The 27,179-nt window shown below is 38.5% G+C and overlaps 7 protein-coding genes across 11 annotated transcripts in view; 1 reads left to right on the top strand and 6 right to left on the bottom strand.

Moving 5' to 3' along the window:
* Positions 1–27,179, bottom strand: part of LOC127515768 (histone H3) — an 81,707-nt gene that overhangs the window by 8,663 nt on the left and 45,865 nt on the right. The window contains exon 2 of one of the 3 annotated variants that reach the window (XM_051899822.1): positions 17,301–17,535. The exons of 1 other annotated variant lie outside the window; for it this stretch is intronic. The gene's annotated coding sequence lies outside the window, so the exon portion shown is untranslated. Of the gene's footprint in view, positions 1–17,300; positions 17,536–17,610; positions 17,918–27,179 lie in introns of those variants that run through there. One more of the 3 variants, XM_051899824.1, reaches the window with a different exon arrangement.
* On the top strand, positions 1,541–15,205 carry LOC127515752 (sterile alpha motif domain-containing protein 9-like). 3 transcript variants are annotated; one of them, XM_051899791.1, is made up of 3 exons: positions 1,541–1,603; positions 8,596–11,723; positions 14,002–15,205. In XM_051899791.1, the coding sequence occupies exons 2-3, from the start codon at positions 8,696–8,698 to the stop codon at positions 14,217–14,219; spliced, it is 3,246 nt and encodes a 1,081-aa protein (XP_051755751.1). In that variant the 5' UTR covers positions 1,541–1,603; positions 8,596–8,695; the 3' UTR covers positions 14,220–15,205. The 3 variants fall into 3 exon arrangements, with proteins under 3 accessions (XP_051755751.1, XP_051755753.1, XP_051755752.1); XM_051899793.1 differs by having other exon boundaries at positions 13,975–14,144; XM_051899792.1 differs by having other exon boundaries at positions 11,823–14,144.
* On the bottom strand, positions 17,237–17,548 carry LOC127515669 (histone H4). The gene has a single exon (XM_051899552.1). It carries the CDS (start codon positions 17,546–17,548, stop codon positions 17,237–17,239), a length of 312 nt encoding a protein of 103 aa, XP_051755512.1.
* Positions 17,953–18,913, bottom strand: LOC127515770 (histone H3). Its single transcript, XM_051899825.1, has one exon. The coding sequence runs from the start codon at positions 18,872–18,874 to the stop codon at positions 18,464–18,466; it is 411 nt and encodes a 136-aa protein (XP_051755785.1). The 5' UTR covers positions 18,875–18,913; the 3' UTR covers positions 17,953–18,463.
* LOC127515777 (histone H2A) lies at positions 19,545–20,034 on the bottom strand. Its single transcript, XM_051899832.1, has one exon. The coding sequence runs from the start codon at positions 19,977–19,979 to the stop codon at positions 19,593–19,595; it is 387 nt and encodes a 128-aa protein (XP_051755792.1). The 5' UTR covers positions 19,980–20,034; the 3' UTR covers positions 19,545–19,592.
* LOC127515765 (histone H1-like) lies at positions 20,433–21,889 on the bottom strand. The gene has a single exon (XM_051899818.1). It carries the CDS (start codon positions 21,300–21,302, stop codon positions 20,682–20,684), a length of 621 nt encoding a protein of 206 aa, XP_051755778.1. The 5' UTR covers positions 21,303–21,889; the 3' UTR covers positions 20,433–20,681.
* On the bottom strand, positions 25,534–26,261 carry LOC127515790 (histone H2B-like). The gene has a single exon (XM_051899845.1). It carries the CDS (start codon positions 26,211–26,213, stop codon positions 25,839–25,841), a length of 375 nt encoding a protein of 124 aa, XP_051755805.1. The 5' UTR covers positions 26,214–26,261; the 3' UTR covers positions 25,534–25,838.

Genomic DNA, 27,179 nt, shown 5'->3' with positions numbered 1-27,179 from the left:
GCAAATACATCATGTTTTTCATTAAGAAAATGGAAAGTGCATGAATCTCTACATTGACAGATTGTCAACCCGCCTCTGGCCCATTTAATGGGGTTTTAATTTAAGTTTGATTTCAACCTGCTCCAACATGCCTGTGAAACGTGTTATAGATTACTGAACTGGAAACTGAAACTCATTTTCAGAGAAATGTAATTACTTTTCTGAATAATGCTTCACAGAAAAACCCTCCCTGACCTTTTCCCATAAATTCATTTTTATGCTTTTCATCATGTGTGGTATGGTACATATGGTATATCTTTTGCATAATGGTTTTCATAGATGTTAGCAGTTCTTTCATTTAGAGACACAGACATGAAGATTCAGCCTGTGAATCTCAACAGTGGTGACCATCAAAAAGCATGTTGCAGTGCATTCTGGGTTCCACCAATCAGAATTCATCCACGGCTCCCATCATGCATTGCTGCATCAATAAATTATGAGCTGAATTGTCTTAGTAATTTCCTTTATTCTCTCTATTTTATTTTTTTCTGTTTTTATGTGATCTTTTAGTAGCTTGTTTTCTAATGTGATCTGCTGATCAGAATATGTTGCTTGTCACCGTTGTTGAGATTCACAGGCTGAATCTTGATGTTTGTGTGCCTAAAAGAAAGATTTTTTTTTTTTTTTTTAATCAGAACAACTTTTTAAGAAATACCTTTGAATTATATAGAAAAAGCTGATCTTCTGCTGTAATCAATAATGTAAATCTAACTCAGAGATTGGGCTCTGAATGAGTTCAGTGATTCAGGTCAAATAATGATTATGTGAAATCATAACCAACACCATCTGATCATCTTTTCTCTTTGTTTATCTGGCTGTTATGACTTAGTTACAGCAGCCAAACAAAATCCAATATTATAAAGTCAAGGGTCAAGAGCCCAACTAAAGCAAATACTGATCTCCGTGATGGTGACTTAAATTGTGATTTTCTCCTTTGATTCTGCTTGTTAACAGCAGATCACCTTCCTGACACATTTAATGTGTTAAAATGAACACAAGTCATCCACCGATGAAGAAAGAGACACAAACTTGCTTAACGGCTTGCGGAATGACGCAGGAGCAATGTGATTGGATGATAGTTAACACATGTTGTGTTGGACACAGTGTTGTTTCTCTCTCTCTCTCTCTCTCTCTCTCTCTCTCTCTCTCTCTCTACACATGATCAACTTAAATTGACACAAAATGTGTTAAAATAGCCATAACACAAAAAATGTGTTATTAATTAACACATCCTTTTTGAAAGTGTATATGAACCCTAACCCTATATATATATATATATATATATATATATATATATATATATATATAATATATAAATCAGTTGGAATGACCCATATGTATTGGAATATGGGTCTCTGCATGAAAAAATAAAGCAAATATATGCATTATAAATGTATAATAGGCTAAACATCACTTTCTCTTTGTAAGGGAGTCATTTATTTCACAACAGACAAAAGCACTTCAGGTGTAACAGGTTTATGACACAAAAGAGGTGTGATATTTCACTCAATAAAAGGTCTGTGCTGTTTTATCTGCCACTGAAGAACAGACTGTCAGCAGAACGGTAAGACAATTCACACATTTTTAAGAAAAATATATTTATTTCAGTGTTGGAAATACAAGTGTACTTTAAACAGACCCTTTTCACAGACTGTGATGATGCATTTCACTATATAACACTACACTTTGTTTTATTACCTTACATTGAGTTACAGAGAAACTCTGCTGTGTTGAGCGAGAGGAGAGCATTTCTCTCTTCTGATCAGTGTAATCAGTCTCTTTATAGTGTTTTCCTCTTTTGGAAAATCATAGAAACACTAGAGTTTATTTTTTCTTTTTTTTCTTTTGCTATTGAAGTTGAAAACTAATTGAATTATACTTCAGGTACACTTTAAATAATGTGCATTTAAAGACATTATACAGATATCATACAATACTTATTAATAATTATATTAAAACACATTTTACTCTTAATAATAGCAAATGTGCATTGTGCAGTAAAGTACTCCAAATAAAGTTTAATTGTAATTTTTATATCAGCATGTTTTAAGCAATATGTCAGTAAATATGTTAATGGATTTCAAATATATATAAATATATATATATATATATATATATATATATATATATATATATATATATATATATATATTAGTACGAAATAAACATTTTAAGGTTTTTATTTTTGTTTGTTTGTTTTTTTACTTGGGCACTCAAACATAGAAACGACAAAAAGGACGAATGTTTGAGTAATTTAGTTTTTGATTAAATAAATTATTTACGATTACTGAATATAACTGAATTCAACCAACCTGAAAAAGGTTTTAGTGTTAGATATAACCTGATTTCTCCAAGGTAAAATTACTTAAGTTTGATAAAATCTTTTTTTGTTTTATTTGATGAATGTCCTTTTCCACCTTGTAAATATATTTGTTTTATAATGTCAGTTTTGATTTTGATGCATCATAATGTTTATAATAACCTCAAATCACCATTTCTCATTATTAGTTTTATAAGCTCAAACTTTATGTGTTTTGTTAACCTAAATCACAATTCCTCTTTTATTTTATAAAATTTCAAGTCAAGTCATCTTTATTTATATAGCACTTTTTACAATGCAGATTGTGTCAAAGCAGCTTTACAGAGATAACTGGAACAATTTTGGCTCTTAAAGAAAATGGTGTGATTGTCCAGCTTAAGTAAATTCAATATTGATTCATTCCATTGTAAAAATCATTAGTTATTAATTTAGTTCATTTATCCATACAGCAGCTCTGGAGAAAGCAGTGAAACCACAATCTCTCTCTCTCTCTCTCTCTCTCTCTCTCTCTCTCTCTCTCTCTCTCTCTGTGTGTTTGCTGAAAGGAACAGCTGTGCTGTTCTCTGGTCATTTACACACTCGTCTTTTTATTTTCTTTCTATTTTCTATCCGAAGCTATAGCAGCAACATTGAAAACTCAATGTCAGTTTCGCTAAGTCTTCCACTGCCTCGTCAGCTTGGAAACCCAGTTTGAGAAATGGCAAAACAAATAATAATAATAATAATAATAATAATAGTAGTAGTAGTAGTAGTAGTAGTAGTAGTAGTAGGCTACAGTTATAATATGGAATCTATCACTGTTTGTCGATTTATTTGTAACCTTTGGCTAAAGATAGTAAGAAAACCCGACTACGCCACCTATTTTCTCCACGAGGAAGAACTGCACGGTTATTTCTCCACCAGGAAAAAATAAAAAAATAAATTAATTTAAAACAAACGGAATTACAGTAAGATGAAGGACCCTGCTGGTTCGGATGGGATTAAAGACAGAGACGTGACTTTCCAAAGTAGTATAGATGTCACGGGAAAAAACAAACAAACAAAAAAACAAAAACACACACACACAAAAAAAAAATTAACTCTAAAAAAAAAAAAAAAAAAAAAAAAAAAAAAGGAACCTCTTGAACAGTTTACCAGTTATTTACCCACAGTTAATAAGAGAATAGAATAAATCCACTTTAACAGAAGGGACATACCACACAGCACTGATTTGCTGTGGGAAGAAAAAAAAAAAAAAAAAAAAAAAAAAAAAAAAAAATATATATATATATATATTTATCCACATGTGATTATCTGACGAGTTGTGATATTGAGGCTTAACAGAAAGGGAGAGAGAAAAAAAAAATTCTGTGCTACAAATATTCAAACTATCACAGAAGTACTGAGATAAAAGTTTATAGTTCAGATAAAACACTAATGTCTGTTATCGATCAAAATAGAGCAAATCAGCTTTTGAACGCGCTGAAAATGACGCATTAATCATTACATTGTTTCACCACCAGGTGGCGACAAGTGACTGTTAAAAATGTATTTGACGTTGAATCTTCATTCAACAGATTCTTTCAAATACACTGATTCAGTAATGAAACAAGAGAATTGATGAGCGTGTCACTGAATCATACATCCAAACAGATTGTTTTTTTAAATAATTAATTCAAATGTATTTAAAATTTTAAAATAGACTGCAGCAATTAATATTTTCTCAGAACCTCTAGTAAATTACATTATTTCGTTTAGTTGTCATTCAGAATTGTGATCTCGGTTTGAAACAAACAAAAAAGTTTCTCAATTTATCCAGAATTGTGCAGCTCTAAGTTTCTTTAACACTTATTTATTTAATCTTAATATAAAATATATAAAAAAAGATTTGTTTACATTTTATTTTGTTTTGTTTTTATTTGTTTGTTTGGTTAAATTCAAACTTTTTTTTTCTACTAAAATTTTTTTAATAATTATCGATAGCGCTCAACATGAAACATTATATCGTGATCATTTTTTTAGCTGTATCGCCCAGCCCTAAGTTCAGTTCTCTTCAGGTGCTGCCAAAATGTTCGTCTGAACCCCAGAGACTGCTCTACACACACTGAATGAAGATTCACATTTGGAAAATAAGCTATTTTACACATTCCTCTTTGAATCGGTTTTAAAATAAAAGTACTCGCATCACAGCTTTCTTCAAACAGGCTGAATAGTTTCTACAATGATAGTGAAATAACTTCCAGAGTGGGGCACACTTTCACACAGAGGTGCTTTTGTGTTTTTAGGTTACTGGAGTTTGGTTAATTAAGAAAGGTATAAAATATAAAGCAAGATTCACTGCTGAAATATAATGTAATAAAACGCAAAGGTAAAACAACTGAAACTCTTCTGACAGATGAGTTAAGTCACTCACGAGACTTTAGTGACAATGGGGGCTTATAAGCCTCAAAGCCATAACATTAGAAAGCACATAATATGACTTGACTGCGCGAGAAACCAACGCCAACAGGAACAGCAAAGAAATGTAATGCACTCACTAAATGAACTGGTGTCAAAGTGTTCATATATCTAAACAAATGTGTGTTACATTGTATTGTAGTTGTAGTATAAAATGGGTCCTCTAAGCAGGCGACGCCTTCAGTTATCTAGGCAGAGCGACTATCTCATTTGAGATTTTATATCAGGTGGTTCTAGGTTTCTAACTTTAGAATAGTTACAATGTTAAGCTGCCTTCCCCTTTGAGGTCATGATATGCAGCTTCCTTATAGGCTTACTGAATGCCTGCTCAGGTAGATTTTCGTAATGCCCCTGAGACTGTTAGTCTGGATGAGCTTGGCCTCCTCTCAGGGTTCTGTAAGCAGGCTTTCTGCTCCTGCGCAAGAGCCCAGTGTGGTCCACATGCTGCAGGGCTGGACTGGAGTCGTACCCTCCCTTTCATCATGTCCTCCAGGTAGGGCTGTAGTCAAGTCCACCTTTGTTGAGTCCAAGACAAGTTCAAGTCCAGGACTAGTCGAGACCGAGTCCAAAGAGGTTCGAGTCCGAGTCGAGACAGAGTCCAAATGAGACAGTCGAGACAGAAAAAAAAAGAATCCTCTTCAAGACCATGTACATAAATATTGATAATTTATGTGATGCGAGAGACAGCGTATCTTCTATTCTAAGATAATCATTTTGCATTATTATTTGTAATGATCAAAAAGCATGTGCAGAGTAACAACTCTGTAGGATCAAATTAGGCTATTTTATTTACTTTAGGTAGAGCAATTTCACTAAAGTCACATAAAGCTGAAGTGCAACTTCACATTTTCAGTCTTTTTTATTATAGTGTAACAATCACATTTTTGGCTACCAATGGAAAATGTAAAAAAAATAACAAGCAACACAGGTGTCACTAAAAAAAAAAAAAAAAGTGACATGTTCCTATTCTTGAACTTATTGCTTGCCCTAAAAAATCCACAATAGGCCTACAAAGTAACTAGAACAATAAACCAGTCGGGGGTTTTGCAATAACGATGACTTGCGATAAATAAACTAATAATTAAGTGTGCATGTTAGCTGGTTGCTTGTTTTTAAATTCACTTCAGCTGTGGTTCCCAAACATTTTACAGTCGCGTACCCCCTGAGGCATTTAACCTCCTTCTGCATACCCCCTCTCTTCCACTGAGACTGCTGCTGTCCATTAAGGGACAATATTTCCCCCTTAAACTGATTGTGCATTAAAGTGCTTTTTTTTTTTTTTTTTTTTTTTTTTTACCTTTATAAAATAAATAATGTTTTAAATTAAAAAAAAATGTCCAAAAGAGAAATAAGCAATGATGTTAAAATGAGTGATACTTTTAAATATTAAACCAAAACCGCCAGTAGGTGGCGGTAAGACACTGTCTTAATGAGTGAGTTTTATTTTATTGAGTATTATTTTGCGTAAAAAAATATTATTAATAAATTATTAATAAGAAATGTAGGTGTTAAACAAGTTGTTTTTTAAATGAGGAGTTAGCTAATCTTATTACGTCGGTTATGTGTGATGCGCTATAAATTATTGCAGGGCCAATTAAAATATTAATTTAATTCTAAAAGTAGCCTCATCATCATCATCATCATCATTCAGATCATCGCAGAGGGGGGCTTGAGATCGCCGGGCCTGGTATATGCTATTTGCAGCACAAATCTGTATTTGCTTGTGTTGTGAACTTTTGCAGCACATGTGTTGTCAAACTGATGAAGATGTTTTCTTTATTTGCTGGTGTTTTTTCTATTTACATGTGTTTTCTTCAGTTGCAGCACGTTGAGCTCTCTCGGTCACCGTAATTTTGTATGTATTTGACCTTTTAAGTGCAGTAAGTCACTCATTTTGGTACTTGTGACTCTGTTTGACTTCTGTCTCTGTTTGAGACTGAGCGTGGGTGGTGCGCGCACTTTTGGTGTGAGCACGAAACCTGCGGGAACCAGAGCGAATGAGACGAGTGAGATAGAGAAGGCGCCCGCGCGGGTGTGTGTCACTTCACCGTCGGAGAGAAGAGAGCAAGAACTGACATTATTGCCTGTGCGGCGCCGCTGGTAACAATGGATCGGCTCGGAATAGGAAAGAAGTGAGACTGAACTGTCGAGACCAACTAGAACTTTTGGTGAGACCAATGACCAAGTCCGAATGCAAATACCAACGAGTCTGAGACAACAGAAAAACATCTCGAGTCCAGACTCGAGTACTACAGCACTACCTCCAGGTCATGTTCATGAACACGAGTCCTCTGTGTTTAGATCACATAATTTGTGAGAGTGAGACTCCTGTCCTCAGCTCTCACCCATCTTTGTGCCCTGGTGAAAGGTAGACTTGCCTGAATTTTCATCTTTTTCCATTGGTAGCTTTCTTTTTCGGAGCTATGGCCTTGCAAGATGCTGACTTCCGTCAGACAGGGTGGAGTATTTGTATTTCTAGGTAAAATATTCCCCTGGGGTGGTTTGAGGATCAACTAGATCCCCCTAGATATAGGTGACAGGCGAGGGGCTTCTATTGTTTCCCTTTGCCATTATTCCCTTAAAGGTACGCTGGCTTGGTTGACTGGCATTACCAGACCTTTGAGCTCTTTTGGGAAGCATTATCCCTGGTAAGGAAAATAAGAATGGTGTAAGCTACTTCTTTGTATAAATCAGAGCTTGGGTTTTGGCTAACTCACAGTTCGTGACAGACCTGAATGAGGAAATCTGACTCCTGTTTTTAAAGCAACACCGTTGAACAGTTAATAAACAGAACTGCATGCGTCTTGCGGAAGAACATTGTAGCTGGAGCTACTTCTCTCTGTTTATGTCTATGACGAGACTCCACAGTGATACGACCCGAACCAGTCTGAAATAATCCGAATATAAACACTTATAGGTGTACCGTAGTGATTTAGGATAAGACAAAAACACGGTTTGGAAAATGGATTCATGATGTACTCACTCAATATATGCATTTTGTAAATTCTGAACACAAAAAAAGTTACACAGTGTTGCTTTAAGACTTATTTTCGGTGGGGACGGGATCAGGAAAGGTCCATGAGGTGGGGCTCAAATTTGGGTCGCCCATAGCGCAACAGCACTATTTGCCGGCACACTTCCCATGAGGCTATTGGCGCCGACTGACTCCAGCTTCTAATTCCATTGATCCTGGTTTTGGCAGCCAATTAGTCAGTCATTCCCTCGGCATTGCCATTTCATTCCTTATGGTGTCATAGGACGCAATGCGAGTTCCCATTTGAAAGTGAACGTCTTGGGTTACGTATGAGAAGGGGAACAATGCACTGCATCTCATTGCCATGCTTGGGGCTTGACTGCTCACGTCTCCTTCAGACAAAAAATAAATAAATAAATAAATAAAGTAAAATAAAAGATGAAGATGTATACTCCAGATGCCCTTTTTTACTCATGGTCGCACTGCTAGTGACGTCACAGACTGTTGTCGGCCAATGTCATTGTCGCATTTGAATCACGGCTTCAGACACGGGTCACAATGAGGCATTCACCATAGTGTCCTAGGATGCAGTGTCTTTATCTCCTTCTCAGGGAACCATGATTACATGCATAACCCGAGACATTTTGCTCTCACTCTGCAAACCTTCCATTATTTTATTATTATTATTATCATTATTAATATTATTATTATTATTATTATCATTATTTTATCATTGTTCTTTTGTTTTTTTATCCAGCCATTACTTGTCTTCATTCTGGCATGAGAAATATACTTATCCCATTGTTCATCTTTTCTGTCTCCACAGCTCTGGAAAAAGGACACAGGAATTTATCAACAATTTTTGACACTGCTGTCACACAAAGATCTCTATTCTAACTGCAATAAGACAAAATAAAACAGGATTGATGATGTACCAATTACCTTCAAACAATCCCAGTAAAACAATCTCAATTCCAACTGAACTTAGAGATTCACTATCATGCCTCGACATTGTATGGTCCAATATCTTTGAGACTGTTGACTCAAAGATCAATCCAGACAGAGCTAGACAGTATGAGGTTGACTTTCTCCAAGGAGCCCCACCAACATGGTCGAATTTTGACAAATCAGCAAGCTTACAATTGGTGGAAAGGGATGGCTTTAAAGATTTAATACAGTTAATTGAGGAAAAAAGAGAAAAAAGCTGTCTCATCACTGATGTTTCTTTACAATACCAGCCTGGCAGTGGAGGATCAACCCTCGCCATGCAGGTGCTCTGGCATTTCCGGAAAGATCTCAGGTGTGCCAGAGTGATCGATTCTGACACCAAAAAGCTGTCGAAACAAGTGGTGGACCTTTTTCTGCTGTCTAATGAGGAACATGCAGAACAAGATCGGAAAACTGTGCTGCTGCTACTAGACACCAAGGAAAAGATGGACAATGATCTGCCTATCAAGAATGATCTCTGGGAAAACCTGATTGAAGAAATACATAAAAGGGACATCAATACTCAAACTCCAGTTGTGATCATTTTGAACTGCAGCACTGCAGACTTCAGTCTAAACGACACAATGATTCTTGACTCAAAACTCTCTGAAGAGGAAATCAGACAATTCAAGGAAAAACTGCTGCAACAGATCCGAGTACAGAGAAAAAGCCAGTGGAAAGTTACAACCATAAATCTGTTGTACCACAAAGACAGCAGCGGATCAGCAGTAGTCAGGGAGGTACTGCAGGACCTGAGGGAAGAGTTCACATGTGAAATCCTGACAGAACCATTCACAACAGAGATTACAGAAAATAAAGAGGAGTTTAAAAAAGAGATTGAAGATAAGGCAAACAAACTGCACAGAAAATATGAAACACACAAAAAACCTGTGGTTCTCCTGTTGGATCACAAGGATGATAAGTCACTACGCTACTTATTAAAGAATCTGCAGTCAAAGCTTCAGCGCTCTGATCGAACTGACCATCCTGCATTCATCATTATTAATGCTGTGAAGAAGAGTGTTGTCCGAGCGCCAGGCCACGTGAAGCTGAAACTGGAGCTCTTACCAGATGAGAAGGAGAAGTTTGCTCAGAAAAGGCAGGAGATTGAAAAGAAACACAAGAAAATATCGAAAACGTTTCATGCATTCAACATAATGCAGGGAAGTTTCCAGAAAGAGGACGCAGAGAAAGTGATCACAGAAGAAATGATCAATCACATTGGAAATGACAAACAGTCTAGCAGCACAAGACTTCTCAGTTTTTTGGCTTTGATGAATTCATATGTCCCAGGCTCACACTTGTTGAAGCCTTTGTGCAAGACATTCATTGAGCAAACAAAATGGCCCACTGATGAGGGAAAACCTTCAGTGGAAATGATAATGCAGCCTTTCATGGATCTCATAGTCATTTTCTCTGATGGAAAGCAAAACTTCATGCGTCTGAAACATCCCATGATTGCTGATGCATGTCTGAAAATGTTCACTGAAAACAATCTGACAAGATCTGACATCGCTCTTGACTTCTTGAACAGCATGGTTAAAGGAAATGAGAGTAACTATGGGCAAATCTGCAAGAGAATGTTAGTCACAAGACCTTACGGTCTGATAAAAAAGCAGAAGTTTTCCAGACTGATTCTTGACATCATAATGGAAGGTAAAACTAACAAATGCATTAGTTTGCTGGAGATGGCTTTAAATTTGTTCTCCACAGACCCTTTTTATCCTCAAGCACTTGCACGTTTGTATTACATTGAGGTAATGGAGGAAGACAAATATCAGGAGGCAGAAAAATGGGCAGAAGAAGCCATTAAAAGAGACTCCAAAAAATCTCATATTAGGGACACATTGGGGCAAGTTTACAAAAACCACCTGCGGAGTGAAGTTAAAAAATCATGTCTAGACATAAACACGTGTTTGGACATTGCACAGTCTGCCATTGATGCATTTAAACATGAAGCGGAAGCAGCTGAACATGAGTTAGATGATGACACCAGATTCAATAACAGGGGACATTTTGGTTTTCTGCAGGTTTGCAAGGAGATAAAAAGCTCAGAACCTCTAGAACAATCAGAACAAAAGCTTCTCGAAGCTGAAGTTGAGTCGAAATATGACTTCTTTGAATGGTACCTGGCATTCTCAAGACTAAGCTACAACACAGAGGAACCAGACTACTTTCATAGAGATGTTGAAGATTGCTACAAGCGATATTTTAAACAGGCAGAGCAGACTGAAAGAATGGCCCTGAATGAGAAAAAAATGAAGTCTTTTGGAGGACTGCTTCATTTCCTAAAATCTGACATTGATGTGCTTAAAAAGAATTTGAGTGCAATCAAAAAACTCCAGTCCAAAAATGAAACCCAAACCATTCTCTACATTTTTGCCAACATCATCTTGAGTCAGTCTGATGAACCATCTGAAAAATCACAAGAGCTTCAGGACAGGTTACAGAAACTCTGGTCGACAGAAGTTCATGGCAGAAGCCCAGAGTTTTACCTCTTGATCCTTTTGCTCTTTTGGTCTGATCAAGCAAAGAAGGCAAAGCCAAAACCTCCAAACCTTGAAAACTGTGTCAAATATATGAGTCAGTCATACAAGAGGACGTATCAGAAATACCTTCACGGTCGCTACCTGGAGCCTCTGTTCTTCTATGGGAAAGGAGAAGGCTTGCAGAGACTGGTTCATGCCTTAAAACCTCATCAACATAGTTTGCAGAGGCCGGTTCACTCAAAGCTAGATAAAACTGATCTGGATCTCCTCACTGAAGGAGATGGAAGTGTAGAAGTCAAATGTCTTCAGCGTATCAATGGGAAGGTGGAGGATCATAAAGTGTTTGCTGTTAGAAATGGGCAACAGATTCCAGTCATCGCTCACAATCAGGCCAGTGTGTGCAGACGAGGCCAAGTGTCGTTCTACCTCGGCTTCACGATCAGAGGACCTGTTGCCTACAACATCAGATATCAGAACTGTAAGTAAAGCAATGCTTTATATTTCAGACTCACAAAACACGTTTCATATTTGTATTTTACTCTCAGTTAAATATTTTATCCTCTTTTTCTCTGCAAAGTTCATGGATGATCGAATGCTGTCAGTTAGTCTCTTCGTTGACACTGGAAATGCCCAACAGTGCAGCTCATACAATGACAAAATGAGAAAAACGTTCATCTTTCTTCTCAGCTGGATGTGAATTCAAGACTGTACAAGAACGAGACAACCTTTATATGATAATATTTAGTGTGATTATATTTGAATTGCACTGTATGATTTAACTCTTCGACTAGGTGAATGTGGGACCAAATTTATCTATGAACTCAAATGTCAAAGACAAATTTTTAAATGTCTTAATATTTTTGTTTCTACGTTCTGAAGAAAGAAATGTGTGTTGGGTATTATCTAACAGACAATTAGGTAATAATTATTAGTTAAGCAGACTTCAGTCATGGTACTTTTCACCTATTTCCAGAGAGGACGTGTGTAGAAAGAAAGAAAAATATGAAAAATATTATTCATAATTCATAATTACCAATGAAACAAACACTGCCTGGTCTTGCCCATCCAGTTGTCCAGTTTCCCTAACTTAATTTTCAGGTTTTAATTTTCCAGTTTGGACTTTGATTGCTGGATTAGCCTCATGTTATCAATTACATAATATAAGAGTCTTTAAACATGAGTGTTTAGTTTTAAAGGTTAAGAAAAGTACTAATGTCCATCTTTTTTGAAACCATGAAGATAATTCTACAGATCATGATTGTATCATCGAATTGACTTCCTCATGTTCCTCCAGGGCCGATCTTTTGGACTCGCCCCTGGATGGGGGGGGAGAATGTATATGTTGATGGGTCATGTTCAAAACCTTCTGATGGGGTTTATCTTTGTGGCTATGCAGTGGTGTTAGACACTGGAGAGATAATAGAGACTTTTTCCTTGGACTACAATTCTGCTCAAGCTGCTGAATTGGTTGCATTAATACGAGCATGCGAGCCGATGGCAGGAAAACGTGTAACAATTTACACTGACTTGAAGTATGCATGGGGGGGTGGTACATCACTTTGCCAAAACATGGGAAGCTAGAGAATTCAAAACCCATAGCTCATTCAAATTTAATAGGACAATTAACTAAGGCAGTACAGTTACCCGCCAAAGTGGCCATAGTAAAGGTAAAAGGTCACACAACAGGGGATGGCGAATAAGCTGTAGGGAACAGAAAAGTAGATAAAATAGCCAAGGAAGCAGCGAAGGCCCAAATCAGACCAATGTTCGATATGGGTAACCAGAGTCAGGTAACTATGACTGTGCATATAACTAATATACCTGATATTGACATTAAGATCCCGCAGAGTCAACCGACACAGGCTGACTTACAGCATTGGCGAAAACACGGCTGTGCCCCAGATAAAAAAGGGATTGTGAGAGATGAAAAAGGAAGAATAGCACTTCCGAAGTTAGGATTAATAATCCTCATCAGACATTACCATGGTTTGTCACACACACAAGTTGTGCAAAAGTAGTACAAGTAATCAATCAATTGTATTGTATTGCAGATGTACACAAAACTGCGAAGCTCATTCTAGACTCATGTCTTAAGTGTGCACAAGTAAATCCGCACAGACCAATTAAACATGATGCACTACCGCATCCGCAAGCACCGTTTCAGAATGTGCAGATTGACTTCACGCACATGCCGCCAATAAGTAACTTGAAATATCTTTTGGTAATTGTGGATTGATTTTCGAAGTGGTCAGAAGCATTCCCGTGTGTGAAAGAAGATGCTAAAACTGTGGTAAAGATTCTAACCAAAGAAATTCCTCGATTTGGCATACCTACCACTATTGAAAGTGATAATAGGACGCCATTTGCGTCAAGGGTAACATGGAAGTTCCACATACCCTACCATCCAGAATCTTCAAGCAACGTCGAACGTCTGAATCAGACCCTCAAGAGAAGGCTCACAAAAGCCGCCATAGATACGGGGAAGAAATGGGTAGATTTATTACCCATGGTATTGACCGAGATAAGAATGACTCCATCTTCCACAAATAAATTCTCACCATTTGAAATACTAATGGGCAGGCCTTACCCGACCCCATGGGCTAAAGGTCGTGCAGGCATTACTTTCCTAGGTGACCTGGAGGTGATACAGGAGGACTACGTAACTTCCCTCATTGAGAAACTTAATTCCATATGTGCTGATGTCTCTCTGTGTCTTCCTCTTCCTTCAGAAAACCCCACTCACCCTTTTGTTCCAGGTCAAAGTGTGCTGATCAAAAGCTTAAAACCAACGAAGGTGGGAGAACCAAGGTATCTTGGACCAGCCACTGTGATCGCAGTAACCGGGACAGGAGTTCTGACAGATTACCAACCGCAGTGGATACACGCTTCAAGAATAAAGCACTGTCCTACAGGAGAGCAGTCAAGCTCCAATTCAAAAACAGAATCTCAAAAGGGGATTCACCTTACTGCCTAACAGGAGGAGGAAAAACACTGATTAAGCGGAGGAAAGAACTACCTCAAATAGTGAGGTGGGGGTAATCCAAAGCGAGAAGATATATGGCCCATTGAGTCAAACAGTGCTAACTCTTTACACAACCCTGTAAGCACTAAGGGCCAAATTCTTATGGATGTACCGCCGCTAGAGAGTTTCACACAGTGTTCATCCATAGAAGCTGTCGAAGCATTCGGCGAGAAGATTATTCACTTGATTAAAAGTTCCCTAGAGTCAGAACCAAGATTGGAAAACATAATACTTCAGAGACCATATCCGGACAGAATTGTGTTTTACCCGTTCACAATAAAGAACGGAATTTTCAAAATATATCAACATGAATATTGATGTCCTTATCGGACCTATTACGTGAGTGGACAATAGTACAAGGAAAAACATGGTTTGAAGTAGCATCAAAAGCACTATCAAACCTCGGACTACCACTTGAAAACGTTATCTTTGCTAAAGTTGCCATAATATATCCGTTTCCACCAGATGGTGCAGTAGATGCGTGGCTATCATTACAAAACAGATTATTGGCAAGACCTCCAGATACTGCCCTGGTAAATATAATAAAACCAAAAGAAGCACACCAGAAGGGAACAGTGATTGTGTATAGGATAGGCAAAGTTCAAAAATCATTAGTCGAATTGCATTATAAATTCCTATGAATATAAATTCCTAAATTCTTATAAATGCACATGGATGTTCAACTGGTAAGACGTTCTGTCTTAAAGTGGCCATTGTGAGATTCTAAGAACATCCATTTTTCTCTGTCTCTGTATCTCTGTCTAGTCATTGCTTCATGCTTAGAGAACATGTTGCTTTTCTTAGAGTGGTGTACAATCTCTACTTATTGAATTAATGCTGAGTTGTCATTTTCACTTCCTATATTTTCAAACATATGTTGACCCTCTGGCCGAATAAACTTTGTATCTTGGTTGAACTGCACTCTCTGTGTCTGAGTCTTCCATTTGATACCCTGGTACCAGCTTTTCTGTGCTAAATCGCTCAACCTGAACAGATCTTCTTGAATTGTATTATTAAGTTGAATTATTAGATTCTAACACACGGTCACATCAGTGATCTCCATTGGGGAAGGTCATTCTCCTTTTTGACCAGTATTCATCCCTGTCACCACCTGTTCATCATTGGGTTAAAAAGAGGAAAAAGAAAATTACTAAGGAACACAAAACAAATTCCTAAAACATTTGATGGTTAAAACTGAATAATTTTCAGACAGGTGCATCCCTATCAGTAAGGAAAATAGTGTCTTACTAAATTAATTAATAAAACTTTACATTTTAAAAAGATTGATTATATTGTTAATCAAACAGTTTCAGTTTGAGTTTCAATGTGTATTTGATGGTAGTTTTTCTCAAATGAAACAGGGAAAAGCTTGTGAAGTGACTCAAGAGCAGCTCTGGAGATGAAGTTCATGTGGATTGTCCTCATACAGTGAGACTGCAGATGGATTAGATTAATCCATATACAGTAAAAATGTCCAGAGCTTATTTTTAGCCATAAATTGTATTGTGATCTCGACATATCGTTTACTGCCCAGCCCTATTCAAAAACCATGTTTTTTTGCCACAATGTCTTCATTTAGGGGCCAGTGGCTCCTTAAACATCATGTAGTGTGGAGTCCTGTGAGATGTTTTTCTGTCATTATGAAGCTGAACAGTTAACATGCCAAAAAGTTATTTAAATAAAAATATAAATAACTACTTTTTTGTTAAATTATTAAAACAGACATGACGTACCTCACACATTTTGATGAACTTGGAGGGCTGCTCTTTAAAATATTAGTTCACCCAAAAAAAAAAAAAAAAACTTCATCCTATACTGAAGTGCATCCATCATTCATTCATTCATTCATCCAAAATTACCACACACGGTAAGTTTTAGTCCAATGCGACATTAACACAAGCAGAGGGTCAAGTACTGTTTAAAAAGCATAATATTTGATCCATGTGCCTACAGTACAGTGACAGCTGTGTGATATTCAGAGCTCTTATTGTCCTTCAGTCATCATCATCTGACAGGTCAGGGGAAGATACTGCATTAAATATATATTTACAGACAGCTGCAGGTCTTTAGTCTGTAAGAAACTGAATGATGAATCCAAAGATTGATTTTTTTTTTTTTTTAAATCAGACCATTTTAAAAAAATACCCACCTGACAAGTAATTTTCACTAAAATTGTTTTATTAGCACAAACTATTAAAATGAATCAGAAATTGACTAATCAACTTGACCGGTCTACAGTAACGAACCTTATATCAAATGCTTTATAAAAGCATACAGAACCTGATTCCCACACGTATAGATCATGAAGTATCATATAGCAACAGTTATTGAGCTCAAGTTTAAGTGCTTTAACAGCAAGAGTACATTCAGAAATTAAGAAAATTTTAAAGCTAAAATTGAGATTAAGCTCAGTCCTTTATCCAACATTGAAAACATGTTTACTTCATCCCAAAACCATATAAATGTAACTGGATCATCTTTTTCCAAATACCAAGAGTTTAATTATACTTCAATTTCTAAATTCAATAACCTTTACCTCAACCTTACCAAACAAGAATTAAACTAGCAATACAAAAAAAAAAAAAAAAAACACACAATCTTTCAACATTAAACCTAGTTGTGAAGATAATATTCACAACAAAATCTATAATCATCAGAATCTCTTTTATCGGAGTAGATGGGTGGCTCTTAAAAGAGCCTTTGGGTCTGAGAGAGTCTCGGGGATTCTGAAACTGTTATAAAGTTTGTGAAAAAGAAACTGGACTCATAACAACGTTAAAATAACTATTAAGAAACCATTAACTTCTTTTTGATGACTCACATATTTTCATGGTTTACACGGAAGCGTTTTATTGTTCATGTCTAAATAACACATTAATCATCAATATTATTTGATAACTCTTTATGTGACAGAGTGTGTGGCTCTTAAAAGAGCCGTTGGGTTTGTAGTTTCTCCTGGTTTCAGATGTTTATCCTCCGAAGCCGTACAGGGTTCGTCCCTGTCGTTTCAGCGCGTACACAACATCCATGGCGGTGACGGTCTTTCTCTTGGCGTGCTCGGTGTAGGTGACGGCATCGCGGATAACGTTCTCCAGAAACACCTTCAACACACCGCGGGTCTCCTCGTAGATCAGCCCGGAGATGCGCTTGACGCCGCCGCGGCGAGCCAGACGACGAATGGCGGGTTTGGTGATTCCCTGGATGTTATCGCGCAGAACTTTACGGTGACGCTTAGCGCCTCCTTTTCCGAGCCCTTTACCGCCTTTACCTCTTCCAGACATGTTTCACTGATCTCTATCAGACGATGATAAGAAATGAATGGCGAATCAGACAAGGAGGTCTTTTACATTTGCTTACAGGACCTGACAGAAACCAGCGGCATGTCACATGGCGCAACACGCCCCTCCCCTCAAATATAGCCAGAGCACGTGATTTAATCCCATCCTTGGAGGTTTGTTTACAATTTAAATTAAGTTTCATAAACATTTATTTCACAAAGATCATATAATTTACAGTTTTACTAGTTTACACAGAAAGCTCAACAAAGTAAACAAAGAGGGATATTAAAGTAAAATGATTATATTGTGGCACATCTGTGTTATATCTTGTTTCTGCTTGTGTTTGTACATGAATGTTTTAAGTGTTTTTACCTCTTTAGTAAAGGAAATTTAGAAATCGCAAACAGTTGAGACCCAGACAGAATTATTTTAATGTTAAACTATAGTGCTAAAATGCAGGATTTATGTTCGATTCTTTCACAACTTTACTGCCTGCATACATCTTAAAATGTTAATATAATATTGTCCCTGAATACATTTAAAAAACATTTTTAAAATTATGTGCAGCGAACGCTATCCAGTATGTTTATTTTACTAAAAGTTTAGATATTAAATAACTTATCAGACATGTACTCACTCAAAATGTTACTCTATATTGCATTATTTCATATTATACAGGTAAGTCATTTTAAATTCTCTAAGTGATAACGAGCTTCAATGGAGGCAGACAAAAAAAAAAAAAAAAAAAAAAAAAAAAAGCCTCAAATACTTTATAACTTGTATACATTGACTTCTGAAACTTTGGTTTGACACAAACGCCAAAACTTCTGTAATAATAACTTGATGGAAATGATCTCATTCAGATCAGTTTTGGTGGCTCTTAAAAGAGCCGTTGGGGTGTGATGCGCTGATGCGGGTTTAAGCGCGCTCTCCGCGGATGCGGCGGGCCAGCTGAATGTCCTTGGGCATGATGGTGACTCTCTTGGCGTGGATGGCGCACAGGTTGGTGTCCTCGAACAGACCGACCAAATAAGCCTCGCTGGCCTCCTGCAGGGCCATGACAGCGGAGCTCTGGAAGCGCAGATCCGTCTTGAAGTCCTGAGCGATTTCTCGCACCAGCCGCTGGAAAGGCAGTTTGCGGATCAGCAGCTCGGTGGACTTCTGATAACGGCGGATCTCTCGGAGAGCCACGGTCCCGGGCCTGTAGCGATGGGGCTTCTTGACGCCGCCGGTGGCTGGCGCGCTCTTCCGCGCTGCTTTAGTAGCGAGCTGCTTCCTCGGGGCTTTACCACCGGTGGATTTACGAGCGGTCTGCTTGGTTCTTGCCATTGCTGAACTTCTCTTCTCTCTGTCCTGCTTGTGCTGGAAATGCTGCTTTATGTCACACGCCTGCTTTTAAAGCATTGCGCGGCCATGAGCTCATAGTTACGCGAGGGGGTGTAGAGGCCTGTGATTGGCTAGTGTGTGACGTGTGCTTATGACCGCTAGCCAATGACTGCGCGTTTCCTCTTTTCAAACAAGTGGAGGGTTTCCCGCTCAAGACGCTTTGCTGCTAATATTGTATATGTAAATACCCACACAGAACAATCTAACATTTCATTTGTTTGATAAGTCATTTTCTGATTATTCACCCACTGCATGTTATTAAAAGCGATCTTTATCAGATAAAATGTTTGGCTTTTAAAAGAGCCTTTGCGTTACTTGTGTTTAATATGTTTACTTGGATTTGGCGGGCTTTTTGGTCAGCAGCACGGTAGACAACTATATTATCATTTATAGAATGGGTTGTGGGGCGTTAATATGTCTCTAAACAATCATATTGATCTCTATCAGACACATTAGAGACACATGCCTCTAAAACGCATCTTGCAACTGCTATTTATTTTGTAACTTTTGATGCAGAACAAACATTTTGTTTTTATGGGTTATTTTTATTTCACCCACTGCGTTTATAGTATTAAATATTAACAAAGAAAAGCGCTCTTTATCAGATAAAATGTGTGGCTCTTAAAAGAGCCTTTGGGTTTAGTCATAGACTGGAGCTCGTTTATTTGGATTTGGCGGGCTTCTCGGTCTTCTTGGGCAGCAGCACGGCCTGGATGTTGGGCAGCACGCCGCCCTGAGCGATGGTCACTCCGCCCAGAAGTTTGTTCAGCTCCTCGTCATTGCGCACCGCCAGCTGCAGGTGACGGGGAATGATGCGGGTCTTCTTGTTGTCCCGAGCGGCGTTTCCAGCCAACTCCAGGATCTCAGCGGTAAGATACTCGAGCACAGCCGCCAGATAGACAGGAGCACCGGCACCGACGCGCTCTGCGTAGTTGCCTTTGCGGAGAAGCCTGTGAACACGACCGACGGGGAACTGCAGTCCTGCCCTGGAGGAGCGAGTCTTGGCTTTCGCTCTTGCTTTGCCGCCGGTTTTGCCTCTGCCGCTCATTTTTGGAGTTTCGTTTTTACAACTACAACCTTTACAAGGAAGATCAAGAATGAGAAATATTCCTCCACACACTGTCTTTATAGGAGAGTGTCAGTCGCCCATTGGTTTAGAGTCTGTTAAGCTTTCAACCAATCACTGAACTTCCCTCCAAAGCCCAACCCCCTTTTTGGCGGGAATAATTATGCACAAGTTTTTGTGAAACTATTGAAGTATTTGATAATTCAAATAAGAAAATTCAAATAAGTACAAAATGGATGTTATGCTGTTCCTGAAAAAGTGCTACACTTTCACACACTACAGAATTATGTTCATATTGTAATATTGGAGTTTAATCACTGTTCATATTGTTGTCTGTGGGATTGTTTGTATTGTCACAGTTCTCCAGCAGTGTTGTGTGTGTATATTCTGCAGTTATACAACAACCTATTTGGACTGTGATCACTGTATGAACCCTCATTAGTTTTATGGCCATTTTTGATTAATTTTTATATGCATACAAATTGTTTACTAAACATGAATATTCAAAACTCAATTATTTTAGCTATTTTATATTATTCAGATTGCATGAGTTTTAGTGCTCAAAGGTCTCATCTTCACTTCTTCCTTTCAAATTAAACAGAAATCATTAACATACACAGTTCTGCTCTTTACTCAGAGTTAGTGGGTGGCTCTTAAAAGAGCCGTTGAGGAACAAACAGATTTTTACTTCTTTTTGGGAGCTGCCTTTTTGGGCTTGGCGGCTTTAGGCTTTGCCGCCTTAGGTTTAGCCGCCTTGGCCTTTTTGGGGCTCTTGGCTGCTTTCTTAGCGGCTGCTGGCTTCTTTGCCTTCTTGGGGCTCTTCGTCGCCTTCTTAGCGGCTGTGGCGGCGGGTTTCTTGGCCTTCTTGGGCGATTTCTTAGCGGCGGGCTTCTTTGCCGCGGCGCTCTTGGGCTTCTTGGCAGCAGCGGGTTTCTTGGCCGCGGGCTTCTTCGCTTTAGGAGCCGCTTTCTTGGCCGGCTTCTTCTTGGTCTCGGCTTGCTGCTTGTTGAGCTTGAATGAGCCCGAGGCGCCGGTCCCTTTGACCTGCACCAGAGTGCCTTTAGTCACCAAGCTCTTGATGGCGATCTTGACGCGGGAGTTGTTCTTCTCCACGTCGTAGCCGTTGGCCGCGAGAGCTTTCTTCAGGGCGGCGAGGGACACGCCGCTCCTCTCCTTGGAGGCGCTCACAGCTTTGACGATGAGCTCACCGACGCCTGGACCTGCTTTCTTGGCTTTCGCAGCTGACTTCTTCTTGGGCGCTTTGGCCGGGGCGGCAGCAGCCGGGGCTGGGGCGGTTTCTGCCATCTCTCTCTGATCGGATCAAGTGTTTCAAACGCTGTCTGCTTTCAGCAATGAATAGCGCTCGAGCGGCGCTGCGCTCTTAAACAACACATGAGAACCTCGTAGACTCAACCTGCCCGCTCCGTGTCTGTGCGCGTCCACGAGCCGCTCACGCTTGTGTTTTCTTCTCTTACATTTGGAGCAAAACTGGAGCGGGAAAATAGTTTGTCACAGTCAAAACAAGGTGAACAGCAAGCAGAGGTTCTGAGCTTTCATTAGAGACTAAAATACGGCAAGAGGAAATGTTTGTTTTGCCTCCGTCAGATCAAATCCGAGGCGAGCATCAGCCACGGGGAAAAGCCGCGTGTAAATTTGATGGATATTTGAAGTGTAAAAGTTGATCAAAGCCTGAACGCGTCCTCTGTGTGTTCAGAAAACAGTCTGAAAGAGACTTGAATGAAATCAGCATCAGTGAGGGGCGAGAGGAGGCTTTCATACAGCTGTTGTTTTGGGCGCTTGAAGCACATGAACATCATCTGGAGTCTGTCTGTGACTCTCATGACCCTCATCTTCACCTGCACATCATCTGTCCTTATAATAATAATCATCATAATAAATATAGACATCTGATCACACGAGTATTAATGTTTTAACTTAAGTACATTTTCATAAGCTGGTGTACATCATGTAAAAATGTGAGTTTGTCATAATTTGTTTCTCCTGATTCTCAGTTTTCATCAGAATGAGGATTGTGTTAAAGCTCATCTGAATCAATTGCTCGTTTACATCAAGGCATATCAACTGACTTAAAATACATCTTTTTCTTTCTATATCTTCTTTCCCTCCTTGTTCTAGCTTGTACTTTTCTGGACAATGTTTGTATTGTCATCATTTCATGTCATTGCCTCTTTAAGACTGTATTCCTTCATGAGTCTCTTTGGATAAAATCATCTGCTAAATGAACAAATGTAAATAATAAAGCACAGGCCACTTAATGTAATCGTGTCATATTTTAAAAACTAAATCATAAAACAGTCATATTTTTTACAGAATATGTTTGATATATTTACACTGATGTTGGGGTTTTGCTCAGACTATATAGTTCATCTCTAACCCTAAACAAACACCAGATCAATAATGAAGGTGTTCAGAATTACACCGGCAGGTTAAACTGGGATCTGTACTGAAGTCTGAACGACACGAGCTGAAGAGCTGATAATAACTACAATCATGTTCAAACATTTGGAGTTTAAACACTATATTAGTGAGGACATAAAACCAAACATACAGCATCTCTCTAACCCTGAACCAAAACTGAGACACTTCTGGCCTAAAACAACAGACTTTGTACATTGATGTCCTTAAATGGATATAATTTTATTCATAAACTAACAGTATCAGAGTTTACTCGGCTGGTTGGATTTTGATGACATCAATGACACGAGGTTTTAAAGATCCAACAATTCATGTTTAATTATATATTTATATATATATATTATATATATATATATATATATATATATATATATATATATATATATATATATATATATATATATATATATATATATACACACACACACACTATATTGCCAAAAGTTTTGGGACTCCTGCCTTTACGTGCTCATTAACTTTAATGACATCCCATTCTTAATCCGTAGGGTTTAATATGGAGTTGGCCCACCCTTTGCAGCTATTACAGGTTCAACTCTTCTGGGAAGGCTTTCCACAAGGTTTAGTGTGTTTATGGGAATTTTTGACCATTCTTCTAGAAGCACATTTGTGAGGTCAGGCACTGATGTTGGACGAGAAGGCATGGATTGCACTTGGTGATGTAAGGCTTGGATGCAGCTGCTCGGCCATGGAAACCCATTCCATGAAGCTCTCTACACACTGTTCTTGAGCTAATCTGAAGGCCACACGAAGTTTGGAGATCTGTAGCTATTGACTCTGCAGAAAGTTGTTCTAAAATATTCTTCTTAGGACAACTTTGATGAACTTTTTTGATCCACTTCAAATGTTGACTACTGTATATATCAGCCATAGCATTATAACCACTGACAGGTGAAGTGAATAATAGTAATAAATAAATAATATATATGTATATATGTGTGTTCCCCAGGTAAGTGACGCACACACGTGATGTAAAAGAAAACGTGATTCATCAGACCAGGCCACCTTCTTCCATTGCTCCGTGGTCCAGTTCTGATGCTCACGTGTCCACTGTTGGCTCTTTCGGCGGTGGACAGAGGTCAGCATGGACACCCTGACTGGTCTGCAGCTCCATACGCAACAAACTGATGCACTGTGTATTCTGACACCTTTCTATCAGAACCAGCATTAACTTCTGGAGCAATTTGAGTTACAGTAGCTCATCTGTTGGATCGGACCACACGTGCATCAATGAGTCTTGTCCGCCCGTGACCCTGTCGCCGGTTCACCACTGTTCCTTCCTTGGAGCACTTTTGATAGATACTGACCACTGCAGACCGGGAACACCCCACAAGAGCTGCAGTTTTGGAGATGTTCTGACCCAGTCGTCTAGCCATTACAATTTGGTCCTTGTCAAACTCGCTCAAATCCTTACGCTTGCCCATTTTTCCTGCTTCTAACACATCAACTTTGAGGACAAAATGTTCACTTGCTGTCTAATATATCCACCCACTAACAGGAGCCGTGATGAAGAGATAATCAGTGTTATTCTGGTGTTTGCTTGTTTTCTCCATTGTCTGAGCAGATTGCTGTCACCTGCTGCTGATTAGTGTCAAGATATAAACGGTCCACAATCAACCAAGAAGCGATTCATCTTGCTTGATGGTTTCCTTCATGTCTACATTCCCAGACCCATTTGTTGTATAACTTGTGCATTACTCTAACAATGTCATGAAAATACGTGTTAAGGGTTTTGTAAGGAGTGGGGCATCCCTTGTTTCCTTCATGTTGTGTTCAGGTCATTTTGACCTGGAGAGGATTTTCCCGTACCCGAAAATGTTAGTTAATGTTCTTACATTGGGCTAAAATTTACTGACTTTACTCACACAGTCTGACAACTTCCCAAATTTTGTTTTGATACTTTTTGTAATGTTTTGTGGGTTTTTTTCCACATTGTAACACTTGTGGTGTTCCCGGTCAAAAATGACCAGAATACAAAAAATTGCTTATTAATCTTTCATTATGCTACATTATCACCAAATACTGGATTCAATCTTTTTGTCAACTTATTTTCTTTAAATTAGAACAGGTTTTGTATTTATTTTTGAAACTGATTGATCGTAGGCCTCACTGATCTGAGCTTATATTGGTCAGAAATGACCGCCCGTTGAAAATGAATGGGGGAGTCAAAAATCAGAGAAACAATTAGTGTTCAGGAGCGTGTTCATGTTCACATATGTACATGTGAGCTTGCAAAAATAAAGACTTCGGACTTCCGCATGTGTGGATACATACAGACTCGTGCATCCGCGCACATACACACACGTTCATGTACACAAACAAACTATTTTGAGTATTACAGGCTTTCTTTTACACAGAGATGAACTTAATCCTCAAATCAGTGAGGCTCAGATCAGAGGCCTACGATCAATCAGTTCCAAAAATAAATACAAAACCTGTCCTAATTGAAAGACAACAAGTTGACAAAAAGATTGAATCCATTATTTATTGATAAGGTAGCATAACAAAATATTTATAAGCAATTTTTTGCAGGCCTGTCATATCTGACCAGGTACACCACAAGTGTTAAACACTTTCTCTTGTTTTGTGGATTTTTATTTTACTACATAAATTAGTTTCTTCTAAAATTAGTTGGCAGATTATTTTGTTATTTTTGGGCTCCCATTTCCTGAGGTAAATTGTATTATATTTCCACTAATTACACTTTATTATTTGCTACTCTTTTTGTCAGTAAAATAAAAGATCTCTTTATGGCTATCATGTTTCGAACAACAAAAAAGGTGTCATGTTGTGACTAAACGGGCACATCAACACCTCCCTTCATTTTTATTGTTAGTTTCTATTTTTCTCCCTGGAGTAGACCAAGAATTTAGGAATGCAACTATATATAACTAGTAAATTCAGTCCCTTAAGGATGATTCTGTCTCTGTACCTGATGTATTTACTGGAGTTAGAGTTACTAGTGTCGGAGAATTACTTTATCTTCATCAGCCTCAGTCTAATTGACTGCTGACAGTCCAGAAAACAAGTTATACTTGATTCTGGCCTCAAATAGGAGAAAGTGGGGTGACAAAGACTGTCATCGAAGGAAAAGTTTCTAGATGTATTTTCATAGATCTTTTCAGAACTTATAATTAGCAGCAATTTTGAATAAACTCACAAGCACGTGATTGAAACTGAGAATAGGATTAGTCTACTAGTCACATCTTGGCTGATTAAAGTATTAAACTTTCAATATGCAAAACACTTATAAACAAACTGAGATACAGTAAAGCAGAAGTGACAACTTCTTACCACTTAAATAATTTCAATCATCAGAATCTCTTTTATCGGAGTAGATGGGTGGCTCTTAAAAGAGCCTTTGGGTCTGTGAGAGTCTCGGGGACTCTACTTGGAGCTGGTGTACTTGGTGACGGCCTTGGTGCCCTCAGACACGGCGTGTTTGGCCAGCTCACCGGGCAGCAGCAGACGCACGGCGGTCTGGATCTCTCTCGACGTGATGGTGGAGCGCTTGTTGTAGTGAGCGAGACGAGACGCCTCACCGGCGATGCGCTCGAAGATGTCATTGACGAAAGAGTTCATGATGCCCATCGCCTTGGAGGAGATGCCGGTGTCAGGATGAACCTGCTTCAGCACTTTGTACACGTAGATGGCGTAGCTCTCCTTCCTGGACTTTCTGCGCTTCTTTCCTCCCTTACCGGCGGTCTTCGTGACGGCCTTCTTGGAGCCCTTCTTAGGCGCGGACTTGGCTGGTTCAGGCATGATGCTGAATGATCGCAAAACTGACGAATCAATGTGAACTCAAGAGCGAAACAGAGCCTTTTATTCACTACCTTATGCTAATTTTCAAAGAGAGACGGGAATAATCTGATTGCCTGTTTTCATAGGCCACACCTATAAACTCGTATTTCATTGGAGAACTCAAAGCATCACGCGCTGAATGAGAGCCAATCAAAGGCTGTTAAATGATAGCCCCCGCCTACCGCCAACCGTTTGAGCGACACCCCTCCCCCCAGTTTCCTTTGTTCATTTCCCGCTCTTTATTTTCGTTTTAATCGGATTCTGCAGGATTGTGTTGTTTGAAAACTCCATATAGACACACTGAGAGAATTTTGGAGGGAAGAATGATATATTATATATATATATATATATGGGACATTCTACCAGAAACGTACATTATCTGTCCTTGAATTGTTACAGTGAATGAAAAGTATTTCATCCAAAAAATGTCTAAAACTGACTGATGGTTGATTTCTGTGAGTTGTTCTGTAAATGAATATGTCATTCATTAGGCTCTCAGATATTTTTTCTTTCTTTATTAAAAACACTTTTGAAAATTACAAATCCTGTTTTTGTCCTTGTCCTCAGCCAAATTGGAGCTACAGCTTTCATAGTTTTGTTACGCTAAAAACTGTTATTTAGAAAAAAAAACTCAAAAATAAAAGTTTAAGTTGTTATCATTCACATCAATTGATTAAAAACATTAAATTATGCATAAATTCTACAAATAAATACTATTTTACAACTGTCCCCATGTTTTCGGTCAGTCCTGTCACGTTTACATAAAACTCTACATAAAATGTGTGCAATAGGCCTTTAAGGGTATGACTCAGAGGAAGTGACATCATTTGACTGAGGTGAAGCCGACACTGATCAAGGGTGAGTTCTGTCATTGAATTGTATGATTTTAAGCTAGTTTTTGTATGTTTTTTTTTTGTTTTTTTTGAG

The sequence above is a fragment of the Ctenopharyngodon idella genome, chromosome 7 (genome assembly GCF_019924925.1).
Source record: "Ctenopharyngodon idella isolate HZGC_01 chromosome 7, HZGC01, whole genome shotgun sequence".
NCBI lineage: Eukaryota > Metazoa > Chordata > Actinopteri > Cypriniformes > Xenocyprididae > Ctenopharyngodon > Ctenopharyngodon idella.
This window is presented reverse-complemented; position numbering and strand designations above follow the sequence as displayed.